General features: G+C 41.8%; 1 protein-coding gene across 1 annotated transcript in view; it reads right to left on the bottom strand.

Annotated features, from left to right (window-relative positions):
* Positions 1-6,292: 6,292 nt before the first annotated feature.
* SOX6 (SRY-box 6) overlaps positions 6,293-14,448 on the bottom strand; it is a 364,739-nt gene continuing 356,583 nt past the window's right edge. Inside the window, exon 16 of the mRNA XM_027852618.1 lies at positions 6,293-6,778. Coding sequence (XP_027708419.1) covers positions 6,475-6,778 — 304 coding nt within the window. The 3' untranslated portion in view covers positions 6,293-6,474. The remainder of the gene's footprint in view (positions 6,779-14,448) is intronic.

Genomic DNA, 14,448 nt, shown 5'->3' on the forward strand with positions numbered 1-14,448 from the left:
AATATTGAATTTACCTCACGTCAATACTGCACAACAAAATCCCAAGAAGTCTGTTTATGCAATGAAGCTAAGAATGATGATTCTCTTTTTAAAACTTTTTTCTTTTTTTTTTCTTGTTTTAACTTGAGAGATTACTTTGTCATCAATAGCTTTTTATCCTTAGCAAACTTTGTTTTCGGTGTTGAGAGGAGAGGGTGAGAAAGATGTGATGGCAACCTGTAAGTTCATTTAAAAACTTTACACTGGACTGTACAAGATTTTTTTTTTTTTGATAAACTATTTACATTTTCAGACTTTAAAACATATTCAAAGCAGCAATAGACACTAGTTTTTTTTTTTTAATCTTTTTCCTCTAAATGCCCAAATCATTACCAGCCATGGGCCCAGGTAGGTACCTGCATTGTACATAGAATTTCTATGAAGAAAACCTGCCGGTTAAAATTTGCTAGAGGGTGTATCTCAACAGCAACCCTAGCATCTCCAGGGCCACACCCACAGTGTTGCTATAGGAACCAGAGCATAGTACCTTGACAACAGAGTTGTAATGGTCCCTATAGCCCTACACAAACTTTACAATTGGAAACAGCAGCTAGCATGTCAGTCCAGCATGTCAGTGAATTGTGCTGATTAAATTAACATAGAGTACAATCCCACAATATACATCACAAACAAATTACGTCAGGAAATAAAAAGAGTTACAGTAAGATAAGTTATGTAGTAACAGCTTATAAGCTTGTCTTAATGTAATAAAAAAAATTTACATGGCAAATACAATAATGAATGGACAGAAATGCTAAGGATTCTATCACACTACAAGCTGGGGGGTGGGGTGGGGTGGGGTGGGGTGGTATGGAAGAGAAAAGGGTAACAATAAAACCTGTGCTTTCAAAAAGCAAAAACACACACATGACAAAGGGAGACAGAGAGGAGGATGGCCTGAGGGAAAGAGAATGCACAGGGACAGCGTGCACACATACACACAGTGAAATATTTGCACATTCCCCAGAATCCAGGAGCACCAAGGACCTCAGTTGGGGTTCTTCAGAAAGAGGAAATTAAGAGCACACCCTACTGTCAAGCTGCTCTCTAGCTCTTGTATTGCCATCCCTATCAAGTTGAAAATGGTTTTCAATGAGCAATTCCCCTCCCCCTCCTCAACCCTTAATCCCCATCCTGGAGGCCCTTACTCTGCCCCGCCCTCTGAACCAAAGTTGTCTGCTTCCAGAATACAGGAATTCAGGAGCAAATGGCTCAGCCCCTGATGGAAGGGGAAGGGAAAACAAATATGTTTGCATATTGATATTTCTGATGATCAATTATTATATCACATTCACCTTGGGGTCCTAACAGTATAAGAAAAATGGAACATGGTCAAAAGGAATCACAGAGAGAATTCATTTATTAAGAAAAGCATGTCAGGAGGGGGGGTGGCGCAAGAAGGCAATGAAACAAGTGCTTTGTAGGAGGGCAGATGAGGTCAGACACAATTATTCTTTGAGAAGAATGGATGTGAGTGCCAAGTCCATTCTTAAATGAACACCAATGGAAAGTCCCTCAGAGAGGGGGCACCATTTGTCCCTTTTTATATGAAAAATGAATACCCAGGAAAGCATCAGATTTCATTTAACCAGCTGCAATTCTTGGGCAATTCAATGGCACTGGGCACAGGGTATCTTGCATGGTCTCAAATGGCAAAGTGACCTTTCTTGTCAACTACTCGGGAAAATCATCTTACAAAACAATTAGGCCAAACTGGAGGTGCTGGGGCTAGAATGAGTTTCTCCTCAGGGGATCAAGAGGCGTGCTCTAAACAGCGGGGGGCCTTGGAAGACTCACCCACTCCTTGCCCTAGGTGAGAATGTTTGGAGTAACTTGCCACCCCTCACCCCCAACCTTTCCAAAGGGAAAGAATGCAGCCTTTTATTTCAACTTTGACACTACAAGGTAACTCACTGGCCCTCTGATAAATAAATACCCTGGTGTTCCACAGGCCTAATGCATACCAGGTTGCGAAGGCAGCCATCTTCAGCCTTTCCTTAGATAAACTCAGGAACCAGATGTGGGAGGACCCACCTGGGGGTTCTGATCAAGCCTCTTCCTGGGGCCACTGCTTCCCAAAGGAGAACCATGGGAGTGGACGGGGTTAGATTTTGTCGTGATTTGGGTATTTTTGAAAACAAGAAACGTTTTATAATTGTCCCAAACAGAAAAACACCACATTTGTTCATTAAGCACAGGAATAGCCTGATGGCTTTTGTCCACAGACTTCCTGCCCCAACCACTCCCTCACAATTACACAATTTCAGGAGATGGGGCAAAGTCTGTGGACAAAAGCAATATGTACACATGTATATATATACATATCACATATATACACATATATACATACGCATATATGCATATCTATATGTATCTATGTGTATGAATATGTGTGTATATATACATATATTATGTATATATTATCCCACCATTAACTACATGGCACAATGGTTAAAAAGAGTATTTCCTGCCGGTGCCCCAACTCCAAGTGATAGGGAAAAGCCCCACACGTCCTCTTACAATGTGTAAATCATTTTCGTCTGCGATATGACAATACCATGAACTAATGGACACAGAAATATGGAGTCTCATATTATTCAAACTATTCAGTATTTGGGTATGGTGGGGGCAGAGCAGGGGGTGGGGCTTTATTAATGAGTCTAATCTTCAGACGTCTTTTTTTTTGCTTTTTTTTCTTTTTTTTTTTTTTGCTTTCCAAATGCTATTCATGCTTTCTGCTATCAAACAGTAACAGGACTAGTTCATGCATTCTGCCTGGATTCACAAAAGCAAATTGAGTTTCCTACCAGCTATCCTGGAAATTTGGCATTTTCGATGTATCAACTTTCTATATTAAAAAAAAAAGAAAAAGTCTGTGTCTGTGGACGGTGTCTTCTAAATTCAGTGAGAGCCCAAGTGAGGGGTCTTGCTAGAGGTCCAAGCCTGAGCTCTCACGGCTCTCTCACTCTGATAATTCAGCATTTGCATGAGGTACAGTGACTTGTCAGCTTTTAATATGGACCAATATACATGGATACAGAACAGAAAAAAGTAAATACATAACTTATACTTCACTAATTATTCATGAACCAAAAATAAAATTCTATTTCCTATGTTATATTTACACTTTTAAAAAAAATCTAAAATGAGATGGTAGATTCATCAAAAGACTTTGTTTCGAGCCCCGATAAAAGTAAAATGAAGCTATCGCTACGATTGTCCTTTCTTAATTTCCACCGACATTTAGAGCCAAAGTTGGCTAATAAATACAATAAATTGCTTATGCGCAACATTGAGATCCAGATACAACCTTCCCGTCTGACCCAACGAATGAATGAGACGTTTACAATCAGATCCTTCCTGAACAGCCTTTCATTTTTGAAGAACGTGGCTAGAAGTGACCGAACCCCAGCGCTGAGGCAGGCGGGGGCTGCGGTTCCAACAAAGTGTTCATACACGCATGGATTTTGCATAAATAAATGAAATAACAAGACATAAAATGACTCAAATCCGGCAACTGCGGGGCAAGCCCACACGAGTCGAAACAGATGACTTTTGTTCATGTATTTTTCGTACAACAGTTTCACATTAGTCAGAAGTGATAAAAAATACCATTTATATCCAGTGCTTATAACACTTACAAAACAACATCTGTGAGTGTGTGTGTGTGTGTGTGTGTGTGTGTGTGTGTGTGTTTGTACTACGAGCAAAATCAAGTTTCAGTCCTAAAGAACAGTCCTTTGTTCTCCACCAGCCCAGAATATTATTTTGGCATGGTCATAAAAACAAAACAAAATTAACCAACTACTCTAAATGTTTGCTTTTGTGCAAAATTAATTACAGACGACACAATGCTAGCCATACAGCACTCTACCTATGCAACAGAACCAAGAAAGAAGGAGCAAGCGCGGTGTGGGGAAAGGGGGGAGGGCAGGGGTTGGGTAAGAGAAAGAGAACTAAGGAGAGGTGACCAACTGGCTAAGTCAGTAAGACGATATAATAAATAGTCCATCTTTAGTGAGTAATCCTCCTCCTCCTCCTCCTCCTCCTCCTCCTCTTCTGAGCAAAAACGAATTCAAACAAAGTTCTGATCCCCAACTGATGTAAGAACACAGCTTGTCTATCAGTACCTATATCAATCAGCTTGTAGAGAGCGTTCACCAGCTAATGGGAGCCCGGAGCTCAGGCTCCTCTCAGCTGGACCTGTTTATTGCTATTGGGTATGGCCTTGGGTTTGGAGAAAATAAATACAGAGATCCTCTAGTTGCTTTCAAGTGATGAGATGGCTCAAGAAATCTGACAGCCCTGTTCCTATGTCCTAGTAATGAGCTCGTATTTTGTCCCACTGGGGATGAGTAGGCCTGGTCATTGGCTTTCTGAACGGAGACAGTGAGGCGAAGGCAAAAAGATCCACACTAATTGAAGGGGATAGGGGTGGGCAGAGAACTGAGCTGCTGAACCTAGGAGGGAGCTGGTATCATTGGGAGCCCAGGGGCCCTACAGCCAGGCAGGAGACCTCTCCAGGGATGGGTGCTACATGTGCACGGTGAATTAAGTTCTGTATATTATCTCCCATTCTATGCACACACATGAGCACACCCCCACAAAAACAAGCACAGGGCTGGGTGTGTGTACTCCATTTGCTGCAGAAAGGGTGACTTATTTGCATAGGTGAAGGAGGCAGCCAAAGAAATTCTTCTACCTCCCCGTGAGCTGTTGGTTCTAAAAGCAGGAACTTCTCACAAGGGAATACTCTCCTTTCCTCCTCTCCTTTTGGCTCCTCCAAAGTTTACATTTCATTCCCCAAATGCATCCCGACTCACTATTTACCTCTCTACTTGCAGCATGGAGGCTGTTGGGTGACTTCTCCCTGTGCTTGGGACTTTATAAACAAACCCTACACAACCACTGATCCTGCTGGCCAGGACTGGCTCACTCTTCACCCGTACGTAGCTCCAACATGGAGCCTGCAAGCATGGATGGGGGGTGGCTCCTGAGATTTTTTGTCTGGCCCTGCTGCTGGTGGCCCCTGAAGCCTACCTCATCACTCCCTGCTGAAATCAGCTCCCATAGAATTCAGACATAGAATGGGAAGTCAGAAGGCTGGCCTGTTCAGCTGTAAGGGCCTATACCTGGGTTGCAAGTACACAGCCCTATAGCCAGTTACCTACTGTAAAGGAGGAATATTTTTGGCTTTAAAAATATTAACTTGAATTATCATTATGTTTAAGAAATGCTTCCAGATGTTCTGGGGACATACAATCCTTACATACATTTTCATGTCTGTAGCAGGTAATGGCGGACCAAAAAAAGGGGGGGTTGGGGGGTTGGGGGTAGAAGGGTAGAAATAAGGATCGTTAAGTTAATGCCACCAACAATGCTTTTTAAAATAAATAATCATTGGACCCTTGACATTCTGGAATGAATAAATTATTTAAGAGAAAATATGTTTAAGACTGAATGCCAGGGTTAAAGGCAAAGGGGTAATGGGGGTTGTGAGAGGCAGCCTCACATGGGGACAAGCAGCCTTGTTCATAACTGGTGATCGCTCTGTTGTGCGGACATCACATCACATCATGTCATGTCACGTCACGTCACACACTGATGGCACAGTGAGAGGCAAAAGCAGTTGGGTACATGCATGGTGGCAACCAAGCTCACTCCTTACAATATCCTGTCTCCAGATTCCTGAGTACTTTACCATTTTCTGGAAAAGAAAAAAAAAGGAAAAAAATACAACCTGTGGTTATCCTTTTTTTTTTTTTAAGATGCCAAAGGATTGTCTAAGACTTTGCAGTGTCTCCCTTAAGACTTTCAAAAAAAAATTTTTTTAAGATTCAAGAGTGATGAAAAAGTTTGGCACATCAGAAGTTCAACTCTACACATGGAAAAATGGAATTCAGAGGCCTTTTTTAAGTGCTCTGCACGCAGCCGCGCTCGCGTGCCCGCAGACATTCTGCTCGCGTTCACAAGATGAAATCTGCAGTTGTTTGCTAACATAATTCAGAATAAAAACACATTCACAACCTGTAGGCCGGCACAGCATACCTGAGTGAGAATGTTTAACCCCATCTAAAAACAGTAACTTAAACCTTTATCAACATCCAAAAGAGAAAAAAAATAAGACCAAAAAAAAAAAAATAAGTAAGACTGGTAAGACAGCTATGGATTCAGATAAGTTTTCAAGTCCCGATGTCTCATATTTAATATATGTCTTCACCTAAATAAAAAACAAACAAAAAAAAAACACAAGTTCATGAAAAATCAGGGAAAACTCCATCTGTCTCACACATTATGAAACAATTAAGACCATTCTGCTGATGTAATTGGGGAGCCACAAATGCATGCGGGCTCTTTAAGACTTTTTTTTTGTTCAGGAAAAAATAAAGAAGAAAAAAAACCCCAGTCTGAGCATTTTGATTCTGCAAACACTCCTCAGTTGGCACTGACGGCTTCGGGACCTTCGTTTTCACTGCTATAGTCTGATTTGGGCTCGTCTTCATAGTCGTCATACATTTCCATCTCATCCTCACCGTTGATCATTTCATTCCCAGCCAGGCTTCCGCTGTCTGTCTTCATGCCATAAGTGCTCTGGATGACAGGGAGGCTGGGCTCCGGGCTGGCTGACGTGCTGGAGCAGTCAGATGTCATCTGAGGAGATGGTGTGGTAGTTGCCATGGTAATAGCACCAGGATACACAACACCCGTTCCTGTGGTGATGGGAATCTGAGGCTGTTGCCTGTATGAAAACAAGATTAAAAAAAAAAATACATGTACACTTATGTTCTTGGTGAGTGGCAAGTACAGTGCTTCTGCATATTCACCAAGCTGGGTGATGGGGGTGGCAAGCTAAGGTTAACTTTCCAACCATGTTAGAATATGATGTAACAACTAGGGTTTTGTCATTTGTTAGCTTGGGACTCAGTTTCCTCCTCTATGAAATGTGGATAATGCTTCTTACGCTCCCTCCACCCCCTCACCAAATGATTGAGAGTAAAATAGAAATTCCAAGGCTGAAAATGGACAGGAAGTTTCCTGAAGTTTCTATTATTTTCCTAATGGTGAAACCAGCACATAACTTGGCATGTGTGGCCGCTGAGGGTCCCTGGAGCTGGGGGCGCAGATTGGCTTCAAGAAGCCCCAGCAGCTTTGCCTCTTCCAAGTTCAGTCAGGATTTGAAAAGGCTCCAGTGTTCTTATTTTCCTCTACAAAGTGACGCATTGCACTCTACAAGGCTGCAGAATCTTTATGAAGAGAAACTGCTGCACAGTCACTGACCAAACCACATCATGGCCTCATCAGGTTCTAGCTTAGCTTACAGGACCTTTACGAAGGGCAGTCCTGGCTCCCTGCTGGAGCATGTGATCACTCTAATTTCTCAGCTGAGTCCACAGATATTTAACTAGTCCAGAGACAGAGAGAACGGCCATGCTTCCCTGACCTGAGACACTTCAGGCTTCCTTATTAATGTATGCCACAGGGGCCTGATAAATAGAGCTATCCTAAAATGGGATGGCCATTTCAGAAGAAACATACCCAGAAATAACAGATGTGGTATAGCTGTTAGAATGCTAGATTTGGAGTTATAGAGACCTGGGTTCAAATCCCACAATTGAAACTTACAAGCTATATGACCTTGGGCAAGTCACTTAACTCTGAGCCTCAGTTTCCTGATCTGTAAAATGAGAGAGTTAGACTTGATGGACTCTAAATGTATGCTCCTAATGACCTGTACTTGTCAAAATACCTGTCAAGCTCTCTAGTCTATTTTAGTTATTTGCAGTGCAGAAGAAGAAAAAGAGACAAGGCCACTCTATGTGTGATTTTGACTATTGCAGAACAGATACCCTGCTCCTGTTCACACATCCCCCTTCCCTGATCCTACCCACCCCAACTCATTAGCTTTGTTTTGGGGATATAATAGAAAATCACAATGGGGCAGATACTTTACCACAACTGCCCAGATTGGGACAGGTGCTGAGTGCTCCCAAATCGGTCCCTTTGACCTGCAAGCATGTGGCAGTCTGCAGGAGGCAGACATTAGAGAAGTCTCAAGGCCTAATTGAGAATATCTCATGAAATGTAGGTTTCCCTCTCAGAGACACTGATACTACATCAGGAGACTTGGAACTGCTGCCGTTTGGGGCAGATGAGCACAAATTAAATTTCATGCTCACCTGCCCAAGGCAGCGAAGGCCTCATTAGGTTTGACTGAATTCTGATGATTGCTTCAGAAGTGTTTTTGACTTATTCATGCAATGAGTGAACTCAGTGAATTCCCTATGATATTAATTTTCCTATGATATTAACCCATTTTACAGGAGCTCACACTATGATGATCAGGAGGCTGTGATCTGGACATCATCTCCTGTACTCAGAACATCAAGCCCAAACCAAGGTTTGCCATCCATAAAGGATGGGCAGATAAGCTCACAGTCTTCAGAAATATCGATGAGCATGTCATCAGCTCTGATCATATGTGGTTGAGTTTTGCTTACTGGACTATGTGTTCTATGAGGACTTGTTTTGTTTGTTTTTTTTTTTCCTGATTTTTATCTCCCCAACACCCAATATACAGTAGGCATTTAGAGCATCTGCCATGAGCTCTCTCTTCTCTTCTCAATACCTCATTCCCTTGAGAATGTCCCTCATTCTCTCTTCCTTTATTCCAGTCTCTGATGAAGAAGTAACCATTCTCCTCACCAAGATCAATCCCTCTTCGTGTACCCTGGATCCCATTCCTTCTCATTTTTCCTAGTAGATTGTCCCCAATATCACCTCTCTCAATCTTCAGTCCTTACCTAATTTGGCTACTGTTCTTTCTCCACTGCCTACAATATAACCAAGTCTCCCCCATCCCAAAAAACTCCCTCACCAGATCTGACCATCCCCTCAAACTATTATCCTCTCTCTCTCCTTCCTTTCAAGATTAAATTCCTAAAAGGGAGGGGGTGAGAAACTGTCTTCCTCTCCACCTACCACCAGCCTCATCACTTCATTTCCATTCCTCTCCTCCTTCTCAACTGTTTGCAGTCTGGTTTCTGACCTCATCATTAAACTGAAACTGATCTCTCCAAAGGCACCAGTGATCTCTAATGACCTTTTTCTCAATCCTCATCCTTCTCAACCTCTCTACTGCATCTGACACTATTGAGCGTTCTCTACTCTTGGATATTCTCTCCTCTTGGTTGGCTGGTTGGTTCTGTGACACTGATCTCTTAGTAGACAGGAACTGTTGCATTTTTTTTACCTCACCAGTTCCCAGACACAGTAAGGTACTCAATAAATGCTTGTAGATAGATTAAAAATATTCCTCGAATTAACTGACATACATTTTAGTACTGTAAAGATCTGTAATTTTATCAGTGTAACCTTCCACCAATGCAGATAACAACACCCCTCTGCTCCATAATAAACAGCCTTTTATGAGTTGCTATAGCCAAAAAAAAAAGAAATCATTCCGTGGTGGTCGATTTAGCTAGGCTGGTCCTAAGATGGCAGACATATGGTCTATTTGTTGTAGGGCACACAATTAAAGCCTTCCCAACTTGTCTTTGTCGGGGCTTGAATTCCATTGGCAGGGCCTCTGAGAACCCATGGGTACCTCCACAGGATGGTACAGCACTGGAGGAGGATTTGAGAAGAGATTGAATATTTGCTAACACTTATGTTTGGATCTAATTTTCAGAATCTGAGAAGAGCAGATGACTTGAGACTCAATCATCAATTGAAAATTGATCAACTGATCAAAATACTGAACCTCAACATGAGAGCAATAAAGGAGAAAACACAAGATGAAAAAACATGATGTGAAATAGATTCAAACTCATATAAAGGAGACTTTCTTTGTTTGATAATATTTGGCTATTAAGTTGGCAAAGAAAAGGAAAAGCAAAAAATTATATATATATGTAAAAATATACATATACACACACATATATACATATATATATACATATATATATATATATATATATATATATATACACATACACCATCTGTTCATCTCACTCACTGGCACAACAGACACACATAAAACATATCTAGAAATCCACTGCTGAATTACAGGGAGCTCAATGAAACTGGTCCCTTGCAATTCAAAAATCCTATGATCTCAATGATTAAAAAAAAAAAGAAGATAATATTCCCAGACATGCAAATTACAATGGCCTCACTCTGGCAATGTTTTGATATTTATTTCCGGGGCCAAAGGCTGTTAGAACTCATTGCCAAGAAGGGGAAGATTTGCTGGAGAAGGAAATAAAGACTTGAAGGACCATAGTAGGTACTGAAGCTGTTTTCCAAGAGTTGGAGTCCCCTTTTTGATCAAGCTACATCACAAAGACAAAGCTGAGAGACAAGGATGGTAGGATTTTGGAGTCAGTGTTGTGGAGGGAAAGCATATTGGAGGGAGGAGGTATAGCTAGGTGGTACAGTAGATAGAGCAACCAGCCCTGAAAGTCAGGAGGACCTGAGTTAAAATCCGGTCTCAGACTCTTAGAAGCTGTGTGACCGTGGGCAAGTCACTTAATCCTGATTGCCTCAAAAACAAAAACGAAAAAAAGCATATTGGACTGAGAGAGTCAGGAAACCTGACTTCAGTACTACCACCAATCTCTCTGGGGGACCATAGACAAATCTCTTTCTTTCTCTGGGTATGTTTCCTCCTGTAAAATGAAGAATTCATAACTTGCCTCTGGTCTCACAGCTAGGAAATAGAGACCGAAGATTTGAATCCAGGTCTGCATATCACTTTAATCACTCTCTGCCTCAGTTTCCTTATCTGTAATATTGAGATGATAATATTTGTAGCTACTCCCAAAGGTTTTTGTGAGGAAAGCATTTTGTAAATACTAAAGGACTACTATAATTAGAATAATTATCCCAGGATCTGTGATTTTATTATGTGAGTAATATCCCATATACACACATCTCAGTAAGTGGTCTTCATGAGTTGCTTTGACAAAAATCAAAACAAAAAAAATCCAAAAACCACCTATGCCATAGCATCTACTCATTTGGCTCAGCTGACCCTTGGGCAGCTATTGACAATCTATGACCAGGAACACAGCTGAAACCCTCCAAACTTAGTAGGATGTGTTAGAGTTTGTGCTCTGTAGGCATAACCTTTGAAAACACAGGGTCACCTCCAGGATCACGCATCAGAAAATGACATTAGTAGAGTTAGTATTGCTAAAAGCCACCTATGCTGGAGCCAAAGGAATGAAAGCTAGCATCATGGGGGAAGGCCCCAGGACTGATGGTATTCTCTGGCCTTTTTCATTGCAGGCAAACCATCTGTTATCCAGATGGGGAACCCTAGTGAGCATATTCCAAGGCTTGTAGGGAAAACAGAGCTTGAGGCCCATGTGCAAACATCAGGGAGTGGACCAAAATTGTCCTGGGAAATCCCTTTGCGTTCCTTTCACCTACATGTCCTCCCCATTGTTTATAAAAGAAATAGAGCTGAAAAACCTCCTGTGAACTGAGATGACCAAAGAGGTGGGCAAGGAGCACAGAAGGTTGGTCACTGACCCGAGAAGTTCCTTTAAAGTCAGTCAGCGCCTGGGAATTAAAACCATGACCCATTTCTGCAGGGACAAGGGAAATAGTCTGGTGTGGCCTGCGTAAATCTAGGTTATCATTTGAGGATCAGTAATGCTTCTGATAAAGGGGCTCCCCCTTCTTCCCTTTCTGGACAGCTCATCCTTGGTGCCTGGTGGGAAGTCAATCCTGTTGCTTTAAAGCATCTCCCACCTGACAAGCAGAAGGCACCTTCCTTCTCCTTGTCCCAGGAAAATATATTTAAAATGATCAAGGCTATGTCCGGAGTAACGGTGTGGTGTAGGAGGAAAGAACACTGGGTATGTAATAAGAAGACTTGAGTTTAAAGCTTGGCTCCTGGATTGGTTATCTAACCTGGTCCAAGCTGCTTCACCACTCTGGGCGGCAGTCTTGTCATCTGGCAAATGGGCACAAGAAACCTAGAACCATTCATTCTTGGGGGCACCTCTTTGTAAATGTTAACTCACTACAGAAAAAAAAGGGAACACTTAGAGCAGACTTCTACTGGAGTCTAAGTTTTGTGAGGGCAGATCCCACGTCTGAGATTTCTTTGTATACCTCTTCCAGGACCGTGTGGTGTAATTAAAAGCACTAGCTGTGATGTTAGAAAACCTGGATCCAAGTTCTAGATGCACTATTAACTCATAAGGTGAGACAGTTCAAACCACTTAACCTTTCTGGGTGTCAGTTGCCCATTCAATAAGCCAGGGGGCTTTGTGAGGCTCAAATGTGATTAAAAAAAATTATAGCTATAACAGCTAGCATTTATATAGCATTTTGAGGCTTACAAAGCACATTAGACATCTCATTTTATCCTCAAAACAACCCTGGGAGTTAGGCACTATTATTAACTCCATTTTACAGATGAGAAAACTTAGGCAGGAGGAGGTTAAGTGACTTGCCTAGGATTATTCAGCTAGTAAGTGTTTAAAGATACATTTGAACTCAGGTCTTCTTAACTCCAGGCCCAGTGCTCTGTGCACTATGGTGCCACCTAGCAGCCACTAATAATATAATGCAACTAAAGTACTTTGTAAGCCATAAAGGATTTTATAAATATCAGCTAACATTATTATTCTCATTATTATTACTAATTCACTATACTATGGATCCTTTCTTCAGGATCCTCTCTTCAGGAAGAGAGTCAGAAAGGGGCTGGGGCATGGCGAGCACCAAATCTAACAAAAACACTGCCAACATTGGAAATAATTCAGAATTAACTGGTTATTTGAAGTCAGTTCATCAACTAGTTAGAATAAAGTTTAAACAGTGACAGCAAATTAGTGGACAGGATAAAGAGAAGACACTGCATGCAACTATAACAGCACTGACTTGGCCTATTTAAACAGGCTGCTGACTCTGAAAAATGGGACATTGATAAATAGAATGTTAGGAGCCTGATGGCTTTCCCATTTTGGCAATAATATAGCTATAACCTAACAATGAGTTGGCTTATAGCTGTTTGAAATGGAGAGGACAGCAGGGTGGGGAGGGGGAAAGGAAGGAGGAGTAATATTAACTCTGCCTTTTCCACCTTGATTTCTGCTAGAATAACAGGTCTTAGGGAAGAGGGTCCCAGGGCCTTCCTTGACTGGATCATAGACTGAGAGCTAGAAGGAAACTTGGAGGCCATCTACTCTATCCTCCTCATTTTACAAATAAGGACACTGAGCCTGGGAGAGGTTAGGTGACACACTCAGGCTCAAACAGCTAGAAAGTGCCTGAGGCAGAATCTGGATCCTGTCCTTCCAACTCCAGAGCCAGACAGCTTTCTATTCTTAAAAGGGTAGGCAAAGCCTAATTCAAAATTGGCTTATCCTTCAAAAAGGAGGGATCCCCAGATGTGGCATGAGGCATTTAAAGCAGAAGGTATAATATGGCCTATAACCAATCCTCAGGAGGAAAGAAATAGGAATAAAATCTACCAAGAAAGAACTCAAGATGTGACCTGAGTAATGAAGTGTCATAGTGAGGAAAAAGAATCCTGGATTTGGAGTCAGAACCTGAGTGCAAATACTGGCTATGCCACTTGTATGACTTTGGATGGGTCACTTCACCATTCCGGACCTCAGTTTCCTCATCTGTAAAATGAGGGGCTGCATTAAATGGCTTATAATGGTCTATCAATTTAAGAGCCATGACCTAGACCAGTAGCTCCTAGATCAGAACAGGGCTTCCTCTTCTCTCTGTCCCGGCCTCCTTTTTGTCTTTCTCCCTCTTCCCAACCCTTTCCTGGCAGTATGTGCTGCTCTTTTCCCTCCCTCTCTCCTTCTTCCTCAAGGACAGAGCAGCAGTCAGCCTGCAGAACAGCTTTCTCTTCTGGGAGCTCTCCCTGGAGAGCCAAGTGTCAGCCCTTCCCTTGCCCTTCAGGCCCTTCCTAGTGAACAAAGGAGTAAGAAGCCATCTCCTTCTTTCTCTCTGCTAGGGAGACCACATGACCTCATGAGAGGTGCATCCTATTCACCAGAATGCCTATGACAGTTAGGAATTAGGAGATTAACACATAGACATCATTTTCATGCATTGTTAATAATTTCCTCAAAAGGTTTTGTTTTTCTTTCTTTTTTTTCTTCTCTAAAATGGCAGGGAGGAGAGGAGGTGAAAGGAAGAGAAGACAGATCTTTTTGTTCATTGAAAAATACAATTAAACTTTTTGAGAAGTCCATGTGCTTACTAGTCCTCATTAAATATGAATTCAACCTACCAAGCACACTATTGCCCTTTGCTTTAGAAGAATCTCGGGAATAAGGCAGCACTGTCTTTTATCAGATTTGAGAGAGGAATTAAAGGAATATCTTTTGACATATTTGGTGGGAGGAAAATGGCTATTACTCTGAAAGAGTA

This window comes from Vombatus ursinus, unplaced genomic scaffold (assembly GCF_900497805.2).
Source record: "Vombatus ursinus unplaced genomic scaffold, bare-nosed wombat genome assembly UNPS02009770.1, whole genome shotgun sequence".
NCBI lineage: Eukaryota > Metazoa > Chordata > Mammalia > Diprotodontia > Vombatidae > Vombatus > Vombatus ursinus.